General features: G+C 44.6%; 1 protein-coding gene across 2 annotated transcripts in view; it reads right to left on the minus strand.

The window, feature by feature from the left end:
- MAP9 (microtubule associated protein 9) overlaps positions 1 to 15,019 on the minus strand; it is a 207,139-nt gene that overhangs the window by 32,088 nt on the left and 160,032 nt on the right. For both annotated transcript variants that reach the window (XM_073576427.1, XM_073576428.1), the window contains exon 13: positions 12,592 to 12,724. In XM_073576427.1, coding sequence (XP_073432528.1) covers positions 12,592 to 12,724 — 133 coding nt within the window. The remainder of the gene's footprint in view (positions 1 to 12,591; positions 12,725 to 15,019) is intronic.

The following is a 15,019-nucleotide window of genomic DNA, read 5'->3' on the forward strand; positions in this document are numbered from 1 at the left end:
ATTGGTTGAAGGTAATGTGGAATATGAGGTTGAGAAGATACTGGATTCTTGTCTGGTTAGACGGAGACTCCAGTATTTGGTTAAATGGAAGGGTTATGGCCAGGAGGATAATTCTTGGGTCCCTGCATCCGATATTCATGCTGAAAGATTGGTTGGTGCTTTTCATCGGGCCCATCCTGATCACCCTGGTGGAGAAGATGAGGGTTCGGTGACCCCTCCTCAAGGGGGAGGTACTGTTGTGAGTTCATTTTCCCCTTCACCTTTGATGTCTGATGAACTCCATCTGCTGGTGAAGAGAGGTAGTGAAATTGATTGGGATGGGAAGAACCTGTTATCTGAACAGGCGGAGTGTGATTGGACATCTGGAATTTCTGAGTGGATATAAGGCAGCCGACGCCCTGCAGGGTTTGCTGGTGATCCTTTCTGCTCTGAGCTCTGGCATCCAGTTTTAGTTCCTGTCTACTAAAAGCTAAGTTTTTGCCCTACTATTATTCCATGAGATTTTGTCTGGTTTCCTTAGTGTTTGTATTCAGCCAGTCCTGGTTGGGACTGGCTGAATTCCATTTTTGTCTCTGATCAGTTGATCTCTTGCTCTGTTTTCAGAATATACCTGAGTGCTGATATAGTGATTTTGAAGTCTAGCGACTTCAGGGCCTTTTTTCCTATCAGACGGTTGGGATATTTTTGTAGGGTTTTTTGCGGATTGCAGCCAGCATCTTTTCTGTCCTGTCCTATCTAGTTAGTTGGGCCCCGTCGTTTGCTCAGCCTGTCTTTCTGTCTGTGATTGTGTTTTCATCTGTTTTTCACCGACAATATATGTTGGGGGCTGTCTATTGCTTTGGGGTCTGCTCTGGGGCAGTTTAGATTTCCCCTTTCTTTCTTTAGGCTTATGTAGCTCTCCGGCTGTGACGAGGGGTCTAGGGCACCGTAGGAACCCCCCACGGCTACTGTTAGTTGTGGTGAATAGGATCAGTGGTCTGCAATCCGATAGCTACCAACCTCTCCGGTTTTCTGGACTTAGCTTGTATTTTTGTTTTGTCCTCTGGTGACTCATTCATAACAGAGAAGGAGTTGGTCAGCATGGAAGCAAATTAGGAATTCTCTCTCTGCAGATAGGTAGTGTGGCCTCCGTTCTAGCGCCTATAAGAGGTACTCACAGTACTGAGTTCACTGAAGTTCCCCCTGTTGACTCTCTTTTGAAACTTTCTCGTATGGCAGGCAGCTGTAGCCTTTTCCTTCTGGCTCACACAAGTCACTGCTGGGGCCTCCGAGCTGCTATTTCCTCCGGTTTCTGCTGCAGGACCGTCAGTGTCCCTACAAACTCGGAGACCGGAATCCGGACCATGCGCTCCAGCTAGGAGTGAGCCTTAACTCTGCTGATCCTCCAGCTCCCCTTCTCACATCCACACGCTTCCCCTTCCCTTCACAGACTGCCCTAAATTCCCTCCTCCCGACCACAGAGAGCAGCTCCTCAGCAGTCAGGTTCAGAGCTCTCCCTGCTGGCCAGGAGTAGGAACTGTGTTGTGTGTTGGTTTAACTGCTAGAGAGATCCTTCATTGCTCCCAAGCATGACATCACACTCCCTAGGAGGAAGGTAATGCCACTGTGGCGCCGTACTCCTGGGGGCGCCACAAGTGCACTGATGCCCAGCCACTGCTAGATGATTCTGCTGGTACATTGACCCAGACCACTACATTCCCCTCGCACTCTACACAGCCAGAATCTGACCCTGATGAAACTCAGGTTCCCCTTCCCGCATACTATACCACTTTACACGGTGACAAAGAGGAAGATGCAGATGAAAGGGCAGGTTCCTTGAGCAGGTGGGGGGGCATAGTCATGGACAATGGCACAGGGCCCCTCATAGTATGCAGAAGTGTCTCTGCTGGTGGGGGGGCCCACCCGCCGTCAGACACACCGCCGTACTATGAGGGGCCCTTGTTTAGGATCACAGCACTTGCAAAGTTGAAATACTTACCTCTCCCTGCTCCACCGCCGTGACGTCTTCTGCGTTTCCTGACAGTGACATTCTGGTCAGAGAGCGCGATGACATCACGTCTGTATGCCCTCTGCCTAAACAGTCCAAGTGCAGAGAGATGGAAGATAGGGACGACAAGGAGTTCAGACTAGTACAGGGATTCCCTAGCGAGGAGACTTATTTAATTGTTTTAAAGGTTGGAAGCAATTTTCCCATGCTCCTGTATGCCCCATGTGAACTGCATTGTATTTTATATGGTATGCATTGCTGAATTTCCACCACTTTCCCATGCTCCTGTATGCCCCATGTGAACTGCATTGTATTTTATATGGTATGCATTGCTGAATATCCACCACTTTCCCATGCTCCTGTATGCCCCATGTGAACTGCATTGTATTTTATATGGTATGCATAGCTTACCCATCTTCTTGTATCCATAATTGTACTCCATCTTGTTATCTTTGCCACACATCTAAGTTGTCTGTATAACCCCTTCCCCCTATTATGACCTCTGCTTAACTCTGTGCATTTGGCCTGGGCAGTCACACCCCACTTTCACTCACACCTGATTGTCTTTAGCTGCACATATATTCAGCACCATGGGTCTGCTCCAGACGTAGTCGGCTCCATCAATTTCAAAATCCTTATTTCAAAGTACTGATTTCTTAGTACTCTGAATTAGACTAGAATTGGAATGGAATTTGACTGCAAGGTAACAGCCTATAACACCACAACAATGTATCGCCTTCTATCACCCCCATACTACTCTATTTCTCCCTAACTCCTGCAATCCCCCCTCCTAGTAAGAAACTATTCATCTCCCCCTCCATTCTCCCCAGCCACCTAACCTTCTCCTCACAACTGTTCCTCCACATAAAATCCTTTTTCTCCAGACACACACGGCCACATCATGTCCTATCCTGCTCCCACCTTCTAATGCTCTGTCTACTACTCCTTATTGCTGGCGACGTATCCCCAAATCCTGGCCCTCCTCAACACATCCCTACACTCACTTCAACCACCCCTATCACCCTGCCACGATCCTCTACACGTCCTCACAACCATGATAACCTCATACCCATTCATCCAGACCCCACTCCCTCAACCCCCTTACCTGGAGCCCTATGGAACGCACGCTCTGTCTGCAACAAGCTATCATTTATCCATGACCTCTTTATCACCAACAAACTCTCCTTCCTCGCCATCACTGAAACCTGGCTCACTCCCTCTGACACCGCCTCTTCAGCTGCGCTTTCCTATGATGGATTCCATCTCTCTTACACCCCTCGCCCCAGCAACAAACGTGTTGGAGGAGTTGGCTTGCTCCTGTCTGATACCTGCTCCTTTACCCCAATTCCTCTGCCACCCTCCGCTCCTCTTCCCTCGTTCGAGGTGCACTCCGTCCGCATCTATTCCCCCTCCAACCTCCAACTGGCTGTCATCTACCGCCCCCCAGAACTAGCCATCTCCACCATTCTCGACCACTTCACCACCTGGCTACTCCATTTCCTTTCTGCTGACATCCCCACCATCATCATGGGCAACTTCAACATCCCCATTGACACTTCCACCCCGGCTGCCTCTAAACTTCTATCGCTCACAGCTTCCCTCGGCCTCACTCAATGGTCCTCTGCGGCCACTCACAAATATGGTCACACAATGGACCTTATCTTCACTCGTCTCTGTTCCCTCACTAACCTCAATAACTCACCCCTCTCCGTCTGACCACAACCTACTGACATTCTCTTCCCTCTCCTCTTCTACTGCGCAACCCCCGCTCCATAAACTCGCTCACCCTCGCAAGAATCTCAAACACCTCAATTTACAATCACTCTCTGAGTCACATCTCCCTCTTACAAACATAGCTTCCCTTCATGACACAGATGCCGCTGCCACTTTTTATAACACCACAATAACAGCAACACTTGATTCGGCTGCCCCCCTCACGCAGAGCAAAACTCGAACAATCAACAGGCAGCCCTGGCTGACCAACCTGACCAAAGAACTGAGATGGGTTTCCAGGGCCGCTGAGCGGAGATGGAAGAGAACCCATTCTACTGAGCACTTCAACGCATACAAGCAGTCCCTTGTCAGCTTTAAGTCCACGCTCTCTGCCGCAAAACAAACTTACTTCGCATCTCTCATATCTTCCCTGTCTCACAACCCTAAACAGCTCTTCAACACTTTCAATTCTCTACTCCGTCCCACAGCACCTCCTCCCCCTCCTCTCATTTCTGCTGAAGATTTTGCCTCCTTCTTTAAGCAGAAGATCGACACGATCAGACAAAACTTTGGCCCGCAGCCCCCAATGCCCCTCTTAGCCGCTCAGCCCTGTTCTGCAAAAGCCAGCTTCTCCACCATAACAGATCAGCTCTCCACCCTTCTGTCAAGATCACACCTCACCACTTGTGCCCTCGACCCACTCCCGTCTCACCTCATACCTAACTTGGCCACAGTCCTCATCCCATCTCTAACACACCTTTTCAACCTTTCACTTACAAATGGTGTATTTCCCTCATCCTTCAAACATGCCTCAATCACACCCATCCTCAAAAAGCCCTCCCTTGACCAATCCTCTGTGTCTAACTATCGCCCAATATCTCTTCTCCCTTACGCCTCAAAACTACTGGAACAGCATGTATATCTTGAACTGTCCTCCCACCTCTCCTCCTGTTCCCTCTTTGACTGGTTACAATCTGGCTTCCGACCGCATCACTCAACTGAAACTGCCCTAACTAAAGTCACTAACGACTTACTAACCGCCAAGAGCAGGAAACACTACTCTGTCCTCCTTCTCCTGGACCTGTCCTCTGCCTTCAACACCGTAGACCATTCCCTTCTGCTACAGACTCTCTCATCTCTTGGCATCACAGACCTGGCCCTATCCTGGATCTCATCATACTTAACAGACTGAACATTTAGTGTCTCCCTCTCACACACCACCTCCTCACCTCGCCCCCTGTCAGTCGGTGTTCCCCAAGGCTCTGTCCTAGGCCCCCTACTATTCTCCATCTATACCTTCGGCTTGGGACAGCTCATAGAATCCCACGGTTTGCAGTATCACCTCTATGCCGATGACACGCAGATCTACCTATCTGGACCCGACCTCGCCTCCTTACTGACTGAAATCCCACTATGTCTGTCTGCTATCTAAGCCTTCTTCTCTGCTCGCTTTCTCAAACTGAACATGGACAAAACAGAATTCATCATCTTTCTCCCATCTCACTCTACCAGACCTATCCATCAATGTCAACGGCTGCTCTCTTTCCCCAGTCCCGCACGCTCGGTGCCTTGGGGTGATCCTCGACTCTGCGCTCTCTTTCAAACCACATATCCAAGCCCTCGCCTCCTCCTGACGCCTCAAACTCAAAAATATTTCCTGGATCCGCTCATTCCTCAACCATGAAACCACAAAAACACTAGTGCATGCTCTTATCATCTCCTGCCTCGATTACTGCAACCTCCTACTCTCTGGCCTCCCCTCTAGCACTCTGGCTCCGCTCCAGTCCATCCTACACTCTGCTGCCTGCCTAATCCACCTGTCTCCCCGCTATTCCCCAGCCTCCCCCCTATGCCAGGCCCTTCACTGGCTTCCTAATGCCCGGAGGCTACAATTCAAAACCCTAACCATGACATACAAAGCCATCCACAACCTGTCTCCTCCATACATCTGTGTCATGGTCTCTAGGTACCTACCCGCACGCAACCTTCGATCATCTCAAGATCTCTTTCTCTACTTCCCCCTTATCTCTTCTTCCCACAACCGCATACAAGACTTCTCCCGTGCTTCCCCCATACTCTGGAACTCCCTGCCGCAACACATCAGACTCTCACCATCAACGGAAACCTTCAAGAAGAACCTGAAGACCAACCTGTTCCGACAAGCCTACAGCCTGCAATGATCCTCGGTCTAATGAACCACAGCAAGACCCGCTATACCCTCTCCTACTGTATCCTCACCCATCCCTGTAGACTGTGAGCCCTCGCGGGCAGGGTCCCCTCTCCTTAGGTACTTGTGTGTCCCTTGTCTTACACATGTTTATTATACTTGTCTATATTTCCCCTTTTCACATGTAAAGCGCCATGGAATAAATGGCGCTATACTGTATAAATGCATAATAATAAGAATAATAATTTTTGGGGAGCACTATACTCTGGAGAATGATATATGGGGCCCACCATACACTGGAGCATTCCAAAGGTGGACATCAGACACTGGAGCAGCATTTACAGGGCCCATTATACACTGGAGCATTAGAAATGGGGCCCATTATATATGGAGCATTATTTGGGCCCATAAGACAGTGGAGCTTCATCCATGGGGACCAACATATACTGTAGCATTATGTGGAGCTCATCATATACCGTATGGAACATTATATGGGACCAATGACTCAGTATGGAGAAATATATGGGCCTCATTACTCTGTATAGCGCACTATGCGGTGGCCATAATACTGTATGGAGTAATATACTTTCCGTTTTTGGAGCTATTGGAGAATTTAAAATGGATATCAGTCATGAGATGTAAGAAGTGAAGTATGTTTCATTGTACTATACCGCTATTTCTCTGCAGTATCAGAGGATCATGAATTGTGGCATGTGTTAAAGGAGCCCATTGACACGCTTTGGCCCTGGGCCCATGAAAATCTGGAGCCAGCCCTACCCCCCCATAACTTTAGCCAAATAACCCCCAGTTTTCAATGCCTAACTATTATTATAAAGTAAATTAAGGATGACAAGCTTAAGTAATAATAATTGATGTTTTTGGCATTAAAATGGGCACTGTAGGTGTGTTTCCTGTCCTCCACTCACTGACGACTTTTCTTCCCCATTGACTTGCATTGGGTTTCATGTTTCAGTCGGCCTTCAACTTTTCACGATAATCGGCCGATTTCGTTTGAAACCCGACTTGACCTGAAAAAAGGCAAAGTCGCTCATCTCTAATGTCAACCCATCGGTGTCCCGCGATCACGTGACAGGATCACAGATGGGTGGGATTTCTGGCGCGCTTTCCAGAAGCACGAGTTAAATGCCGCTGTCAGAGATTGACAGGGCCTTTAACGGGTTAACAGTTGCGGGTGGATGGCGATTCCACCCGCTGCTGTTAGAGGAACATGTCAGCTGAAATGTGCCGGGAAAGATGTGGGCTCAGAGCCGGAGCCAACATCAAACGTCGGAAGGGGGTTAATCATGATCTACTGCTTAAGAGTACTAGTGAAACTTTTATATCTTTCCATTCCAACACCTGCATATCCATTAATTGATTAGTGCATGTGAGTACAATTAACCCTATATGGTGTACTGAGGAAAAAAGGTGATTAAAATATACAGTATGATGCATAACAAAAGCTCTGGAAATAAATAATGATGGTGTTTTTTTTAATTATATTGTAGTATAAAATCCTGTCTTATGTTCATACAGTATGGCTCTACGCTATATAATTTAAGTAATGTTTGTAAAATAAAAAGGAGCAGGAAAAATAATACAAATCAAAATAGAACGTTGATTACTTTATTGACCTAGTATAGTCCATAATATCAAGATATAGTTGCAATCATAAAAAAAATAGCTTTCAATACCAAATGAGGACAAAATACTCGCAGATATTTTTTACAATTCAGATATCAGATGCAGGATCTGCACTCACACATAGTTTTATTCAAGAAAGAGGCAAAAATAATAAAAAATGCAATGCAGCCTGGCTTCCATATAAAGGTTTTTTAAGTGTAGACATATGCCATGCAAAGCTTGCAATTATGTTATGTTCCAATGTGACAGGACAACAATTTACTATACAAATATTTATCAACTGTAATTCAGTAGGGGTAATATATCTGATAGAGTGCAAAGATGGTAAAATACAATATGTGGAGTGCACATCTGGTCCACTTAAAAAATCAGTAGACATCTTTCAGATGTGATTAACCCCACAGCGGTAAATATATCTGAGGTTTCAAGACATTTCTCACAAATACACAAAAGAGATCCTTTAGATTTATAGGAATACGGTATGAGCATAAGACAGGATCTACTGCTATAATATGATTAAAAAACACAGTCATTCTTTATTTCCAGAGTTTTTACCATACATCATATATTTTAAATCACATTTTTTCCTCACTACACCATATAGGTTTAATTGTACTCAATCAGGTTTGGAGGTATCCAGTGGTATACCAGAAGGTAAATTTTTATGAAGATGGAATAAATGTAAAGTTTTACATATACAACCTTTGCTGGAGAATCTTTTTCATTTTGCAGAAAAGCACCCCAATGTATGAGGTTTCCCCCACCATACTTCATGTTTGGGACAGTGTTCTTGGGGTTGTACTCATCCTTCTTCTTTCTCCAAACACGCCGAGTGGAGTTGATACCAAAAAATTATATTTTGATCTCATCTGACCACATGATCTTCTCCCATGCCTCTTCTGTATCATCCAGATGGTCATTGGTGATCTTCAAACAAGCCTGGACAAAGGCTGGAGTGAAAAGGGGTACCTTGTACGCCCTGCAAGATTTTAATCCATGACAGCGTGGTGTGTTACTAACAGTAATGTTTGAGGCTGTGGTCCCAGCTCTTTTCAGGTCATTGACCAGGTCCTCCCATGTAATTCTTGGCTGATTTCTCACTTTTTTCAGAATCATCCTTACGCATGAGGTGAGATCTTGCATGGAGCCCCAGACTGAGGAAGATTGACCATCATCTTGTGTTTCTTCCATTTCCTAATAATTTTGCCAACAGTTGTTGCCTTCTCACCAAGCTGCTTGCCTATTGTCCCCTATAGCCCATCCCAGTCTGGTGAAGGTCTACAATTTTGTTGTCCTTAAACAGCTCTTTGGTCTTGGTCATTGTGGAGAAACAGGGTCAGTGGGTGATCTTGTCCACTGGCCTGGCTGCCTTTAGCAAGATTGCATGTACCAGAGCTCATACCACTAAACACCCACTCTATCTCCCGGTGGGCAATACACTACACAGACAACACAGTGTGGCAATATTTTATTGAACCACAAGACCCAATAGCAAACAGAATAATCCCAGCAGCCTGATGAAGGGACATAAGCAGTCCCGAAAGTTTGCTTTGTAACAACATTCACTATTATTTGTTAGCCATTAAAAGGTATCATACCCACAAGATTCCTATTTTGCTTCTCTCACTGAGAGCACTTTATATATTTTTTTCTACTGGCTAACACGGTACCAAACCACTTTTTTCGTTTTAGCAATTACCCCAACATGGTGCACATTACAGGGTCTCACCCTTCCCTTCCGCTGACTTGCCAGGATAACGGTAGATGTTATGTCTGAGCTACCAGGGTCGCTACTCCACCTGTGATATACAGGTATGTGCAACTAAATTGTTACCTATCTAATAGCACAGTCATTGTGTTATACATGATCGCGGTCATATATATTACGCTTATGTCAACCAATTATGACAGCGGAAAGGAACAAACTTATTTAATTTCATTTAATGCCTGATCCTTTATTCTTAGAGGCTGTGCCTTATTTCCCTTCCGTGTTTTGGCTTGGTCAGACTAATCATACATGATTAAAAGGGTATGACGAGCTTACATGTTAGATTCTTCAAAAGGATGAGACAAGGGAAGATCAGTGCACAATACTGAGAAGATCATGGCTCTATCAGACAGACTGAATGAAAGTCAATAAGATAAGTGAGAAAAATAGATTACAAATGAGCATAAAACCTGAAAAACCATGTGCCACTGATATGAATAACTCTTATAATCACGTATGTTATAAAATAATACTACGGTATATGGTTTTCAACTGTGTCTAGTTTTGCAAACTGGCTCATTGTTCAACGACTCCAGGGACCTATACAATGGAAGGCCATTAAAAGTCTGGACCTTAGTAATAAACCTTATCCACTGGTTTACAAACATTATGGTCTGTAGCCCTCTATAATCCGACTCCTACTCTACACGTTACTAAGTTGTGGAAAACTTCTTTTGAAGAAATTTTTTCTTACTGCCACCAGGAGAACCATCAAAAAGCTATGGAGAAGAAGATGGTCGCCTACTATCAAAGCTGGTGCATTTGTAGAGATTAGAAGAATTAGTGGCTATATCTAAGGCAGAAACAGACTATTACAGGGACTGGAACAGTTATATAGTCTTTTTGGAATATTGGTTATATATATGACGGTCTTTCTTTTTCCATTCCGTTTTCATATCCTTTTTATGACCTCTAATTTTGTATTTTTCCCTGTCCTTATATTATGCGTCCAATAGTTCAGTCAGGTTTTGTTTATCTCTTGTGACACATGATATGATACAGTTGTGGTCAACATTATTTATAATCCTTGAGGCTATGTGCCCACATTGCGTTTTTTAAGTGTTTCCGCCGCATTTTTGCGGCCGTGGAAATGCTTAAAAAACGCTAATAAAATGCACCCCCGTGAATCGCATAGCGGTAAAATCTGCAGCATGTTCATTATTTCGTCGGAATCGCGGCAAATGCGCCGCCATAGGATTGCATTAGAACGCTCATTTTACGCATGTGGCTATGCCCACCATGCGCAAAGTGAGCGTTTCATGTGCGGATGGTACCCAGGGTCTAGAGGAGAGGAGACTCTCCTCCAGGCCCTGGGTACCATATCACTGTAAAAAATAGAATTAAAATAAAAAGTAGGGACATACTTAACCTCTGTCGGCCCCCGGAGTCCTTCCCGCCTCTCAGCCACGCTGCCGGCATCTTCCGTTCCCAGGGATGCCTTGAGCAAATGACCTCTGATGACGGTCTCGCGTGATGCTACGTCATCAGAGGTTATTGTCGCAAGGAATCCCTGGGAAAGAAGTTGCCAGCAGCGTTGCTGAGGGGTGGGACGACTCCAGGGGCCACCATAAGGTGAGCATATTCCTATTTTTTATTTTTTTTAATTATTTTTAACATGCTATCTTTTACTACTGATGCTGCATAGGCAGCATCAATAGTAAAAAGTTGGTCACACTTGTCAAGCACTATGCTTGATAAGTGTGACCAACCTGTCAATCACTTTCCAAGCGATGCTTCAAATCGCTTGGAAAGCGCAAGCATTCTGCAAGCTAAAAACACTTGCAAAATGCTTGTGTTTTGCGGGAAAATCGCATGCGAATTCCGCATGCGTTTTACCCGCGGCAGGGAGTTGAGGAAATGTTGCGGATATTTCCGCAGCATTTCTGTAACGTGGGCACTTAGCCTAAAAATACATCTCAGACAACCCCTTTTATTTCCCCACTAGATGGTGGCCCGATTCTAATGCATCGAGTATTCTAGAATCTCTCTCTCTCTCCCTCCCCGCACCGCAGATCTCCTGACGGAGGCGTGTGTCGTTCGAATGAGCTGATTGGTTGCAGCCGGTTGGGCTGACCAATCAGTGCTGCAGGATTTCCGTTACAGACAGACAGAATTAGAAGATTATATAGTAGATAGCACTGCAGACAGCTATACAGTACTTGCCCTCCCCAGGTCCAGTGATGTCTCTCTACTGCTGCTCCCGTCTTTGTTTTCAAGCTGCAGAAGTGAAGTCATGACTACTGAAATCAATCAATGGCACCGAAAGAGTATTTAACACACGAAGAGAGGTGCAAAAAGCCACGGAAAGTCAGAACTCCAGCTGAAATCAATTAATAAGTAATCCTGCCACTTAGTGAAAAATAATACCAGCTGGTTCAACTAGTGGCCTATAAACAATACAAACAGATTCAACCTGCTCAAACTGCATTTAGCAGGAATTAAGTTTGAGTTGAAAAAAAAAAAGATTCCTACAGCTGGATAACGTCTCAAGGCAAATATCCAAAAGTGCCGAAGAATAGATAAATCAAGGAAGGAAAAGAAGGCAAAAGAAAACTGCTTTAAACTGGGAAGCAATGAGTTCTGATCTCAATCCAATTGAAAATCTTCAGAGAGATCTGACATCTGCTATTGGGAAAAGGAACCCTGCAAACACTAAAGAGCTTTAAAGAATTACAGAGGAAGAAACTTCTAGAAGACAGGTGCAAGAAACTCACAAAACACGTTTAGAGACCTTCAATGTTGCCTAAGTTGGGCGGCCAAGTATTCGGGAAAGGTACCTTTATTCCTGTTTGTGTCATATATTATGCTTCTTTCTTTTTTTTTTAAATGACTTTATACATGGTGACAGGTGAATGTATGTGGATATAAACTATTAATATATTCAAATGATAAATACAGAGCTGGTACATGTCGCCTTAATTCTGATGTTTATTATAAGAAACAATCAAGGCTGGCAATAGTGTTGACCACAACTGTAGAGTACCTTCTACTATATCCTCAATAGACCTATTTAATGTTTCATTCAGAATTTTTACCTATCTCCTGATCTCGTATTTCTTGGTTTTCATTCAGTACAATGGTAACCACGAGATGGAATATGGAGATAGCAGAGACAAATTAGGAAAATGAAAATAGCATGAATAGATATCTGGGATGTTATTTTTCCATTCATGGGGACTACAATTATCTAAGAAAGAGTTAGCAGAAAGGAAATAGAAAAGGACAAAATGTGCACAAAATTAAAGATACTGGATAACAAAAAGAAAGCAAACCTGGACATATACATTGTACATAATCTTTATGGTAACGTACCAGCCATTCTTCATATTTTTCCATAGCTATTTTCTCCTTCTTCTCCCTTTCAGCCTGCAGTGTCTTCAGTTTCTGATTCTCATGAATTTCTTGTTTTTTCTTTTCTTTTAATACGTGTTCCTTCCGATCATTCCTACATTTTGGTAAAGCGATAACGGAACAGTTATTTCACATGATTTTAACTCGACAAGATGAGAGTAAATGTAGAGCTAGTGAAGCAAAAAGGAATTTCCCTAGAAGAGAAACCCGTACCATTAGGTTCCTACAAAATGCCTACCTGTCCCCAAATTTTTTTCATAAAGTCCAAGTTTCCAACAAGTATGGAATGTTCTGCAATATCCACAGGTCTGATGTATTTTGAGATCTCTAATAAAGATTGCAATACAGCAAAAAATCCTATGATTAACCTGAAACCAATAGGGTATGTTCACATGATTCCCTGTAATATTCTAAAAAGTCCACACTTTTTACAGTGTTTTCTGGAAACTCAAAACAAATACACGTTTACCAATTTTGAAAAATTGTGGGGAAAAAACGCAATGTAAACGCACTGTGTGAACACACCCATAAACATCATGTTTTCTATTTCATCCTATCCTGATACACATTAATGTTTTTTTATTGCTAAATATTTATCTTCTTTTGCAGAATTGTACAGCAACATCTCAGAACTGAAGGAACACCTGTCATTTCTGAAGTCGGTGAGCTTGGCTTTCCATTTTGATATTTAAGGTCACCGGTGTTTATTCCATGAATCTCAGATGATACAGTTAAAAACTTGCAGGGTCATACCTGGTCACTGCATGTACAATGGCTTGAAAAAGTATTCATATTCTGTGAACTTTTCCACATTTTTTCACATTACACCCACAAACTTAAATCTGTTTTTTGGAGGGATTTTATGTGCTACTCCAACAGAAAATAGCAAGTATTTGTGAAATGTAAAAGGAAATGATGCATGGATTCTAATTATTTCCAAAATATACCATATTTTTCGGATTATAAGATGCTCCCCAAATTTTGAGGCGAAAAATAGAATTTTTTTTTAAATAAAATGGTGATGCTTCTTATAATCCATGCGTCTTATTGCTTACCGGGGGTGGTGGCTGCGGTGAACTGAGGTTCCAGGGTACGCTGCTGGAGGAGGCAGGGGAGATGGGTGATGCTGCAGGCTGGGATGAGGGTATGTTCCGATGTGCGGCGCGCCGCTGCAGGTGTCCGATGCTGCTGCGGGTTTCCGTCGCTGCTGCCCGATGCTGCTGCGGGTGTCTCCGGTGCTGCAGGTGCCCGGCGGTGCTACAGGGGTGTCTGGTGGTGCTGCTGTGGGTCTCCAGCCCTACTACGGGTGTCTAGGATGCTGCAGGTGCCCAGCGGTGTTTTAGGGGGGTGTCCGGCGGTGCTGCCCGATGCTGCTGCGGTTGCCCGGCAGTGATATGGGGGTGTCCGGCGCTGCTGCCGGGGCTCTGTCGACATTTTGGGAAAGGCCAGAGCCCCGGCAGTTCCATGGTGTCCTGTGCAGGGGGCGGGGCATGCACTGATGGAGATCTGGGCACCAAGATCTCAGGAGACGAGATTTTGGGAGATGAGATGTCATCTCGTGACGACATCGGGATACCATGGCAGCGATCGGGACCACGCGTCATGCCGCGGGATCTCCGATCCAAAGGCAGAGAGGCTGTCAGCCCTCTGCCTGCTCCCGAAATGCTGCGATCATGTTCGATCGCAGCATTTCGGGGGTTAAAGTGCCGGGAGCAGTCTGTGACTGCTCCAGGCACCTAGTGCCAGGTGTCAGCTATGAGAATCAGCTGACACCCAGTGGCGATCAGCCGCGCACACGCCAAGTGCGCGGCCAATCACGATGACGTACTATTCCGCCCATGGTCAAATAGGCCGGGGTCACATGGACGGAATAGTACGTCTAATGACGGAAAGGGGTTAAAAATGCGAATTGCTGTGTTACGTGCCTTTACGTTTCTTCTCATAACTCAGGCAAGCAACAAGACAGAGAAATAGGAGAAACACCATTCAACGCCAAACAGTACAGGCTTTCAAAAGATATGTCACAAGAGTATCTTTGTTAATATTTTACCCATGTGTAATCAAACACGAAATTTCAAAACCCATTTCCATAAAATCAATATGACATTAAATTTGCAAAAAATTCAGATGTGCCTCCTATGCTCCTAGCCACATCTGTACATCTGTACCAAAATTCAAGTTGGGCTCTCAATGGAATCATACTTAAAAAAATAACAAAAAAAAGCCCCTATATAAACAGTGTCAATTCGAAAATCTTGAATTCAGATCTGTTCAGCCTGTGGTCTAAAAGTGTAGGGTGTATGTATTTCAAATAAAAAACTCATGTGTTTTTAGATATTGGGAGGATGAGAGGGATGCTTCCGCTGCTTCTTCATACGACAAACAGCTG

The sequence above is a fragment of the Dendrobates tinctorius genome, unplaced genomic scaffold (genome assembly GCF_039654945.1).
Source record: "Dendrobates tinctorius isolate UK_male_01 unplaced genomic scaffold, ASM3965494v1 ptg000008l, whole genome shotgun sequence".
NCBI classification, from domain to species: domain Eukaryota; kingdom Metazoa; phylum Chordata; class Amphibia; order Anura; family Dendrobatidae; genus Dendrobates; species Dendrobates tinctorius.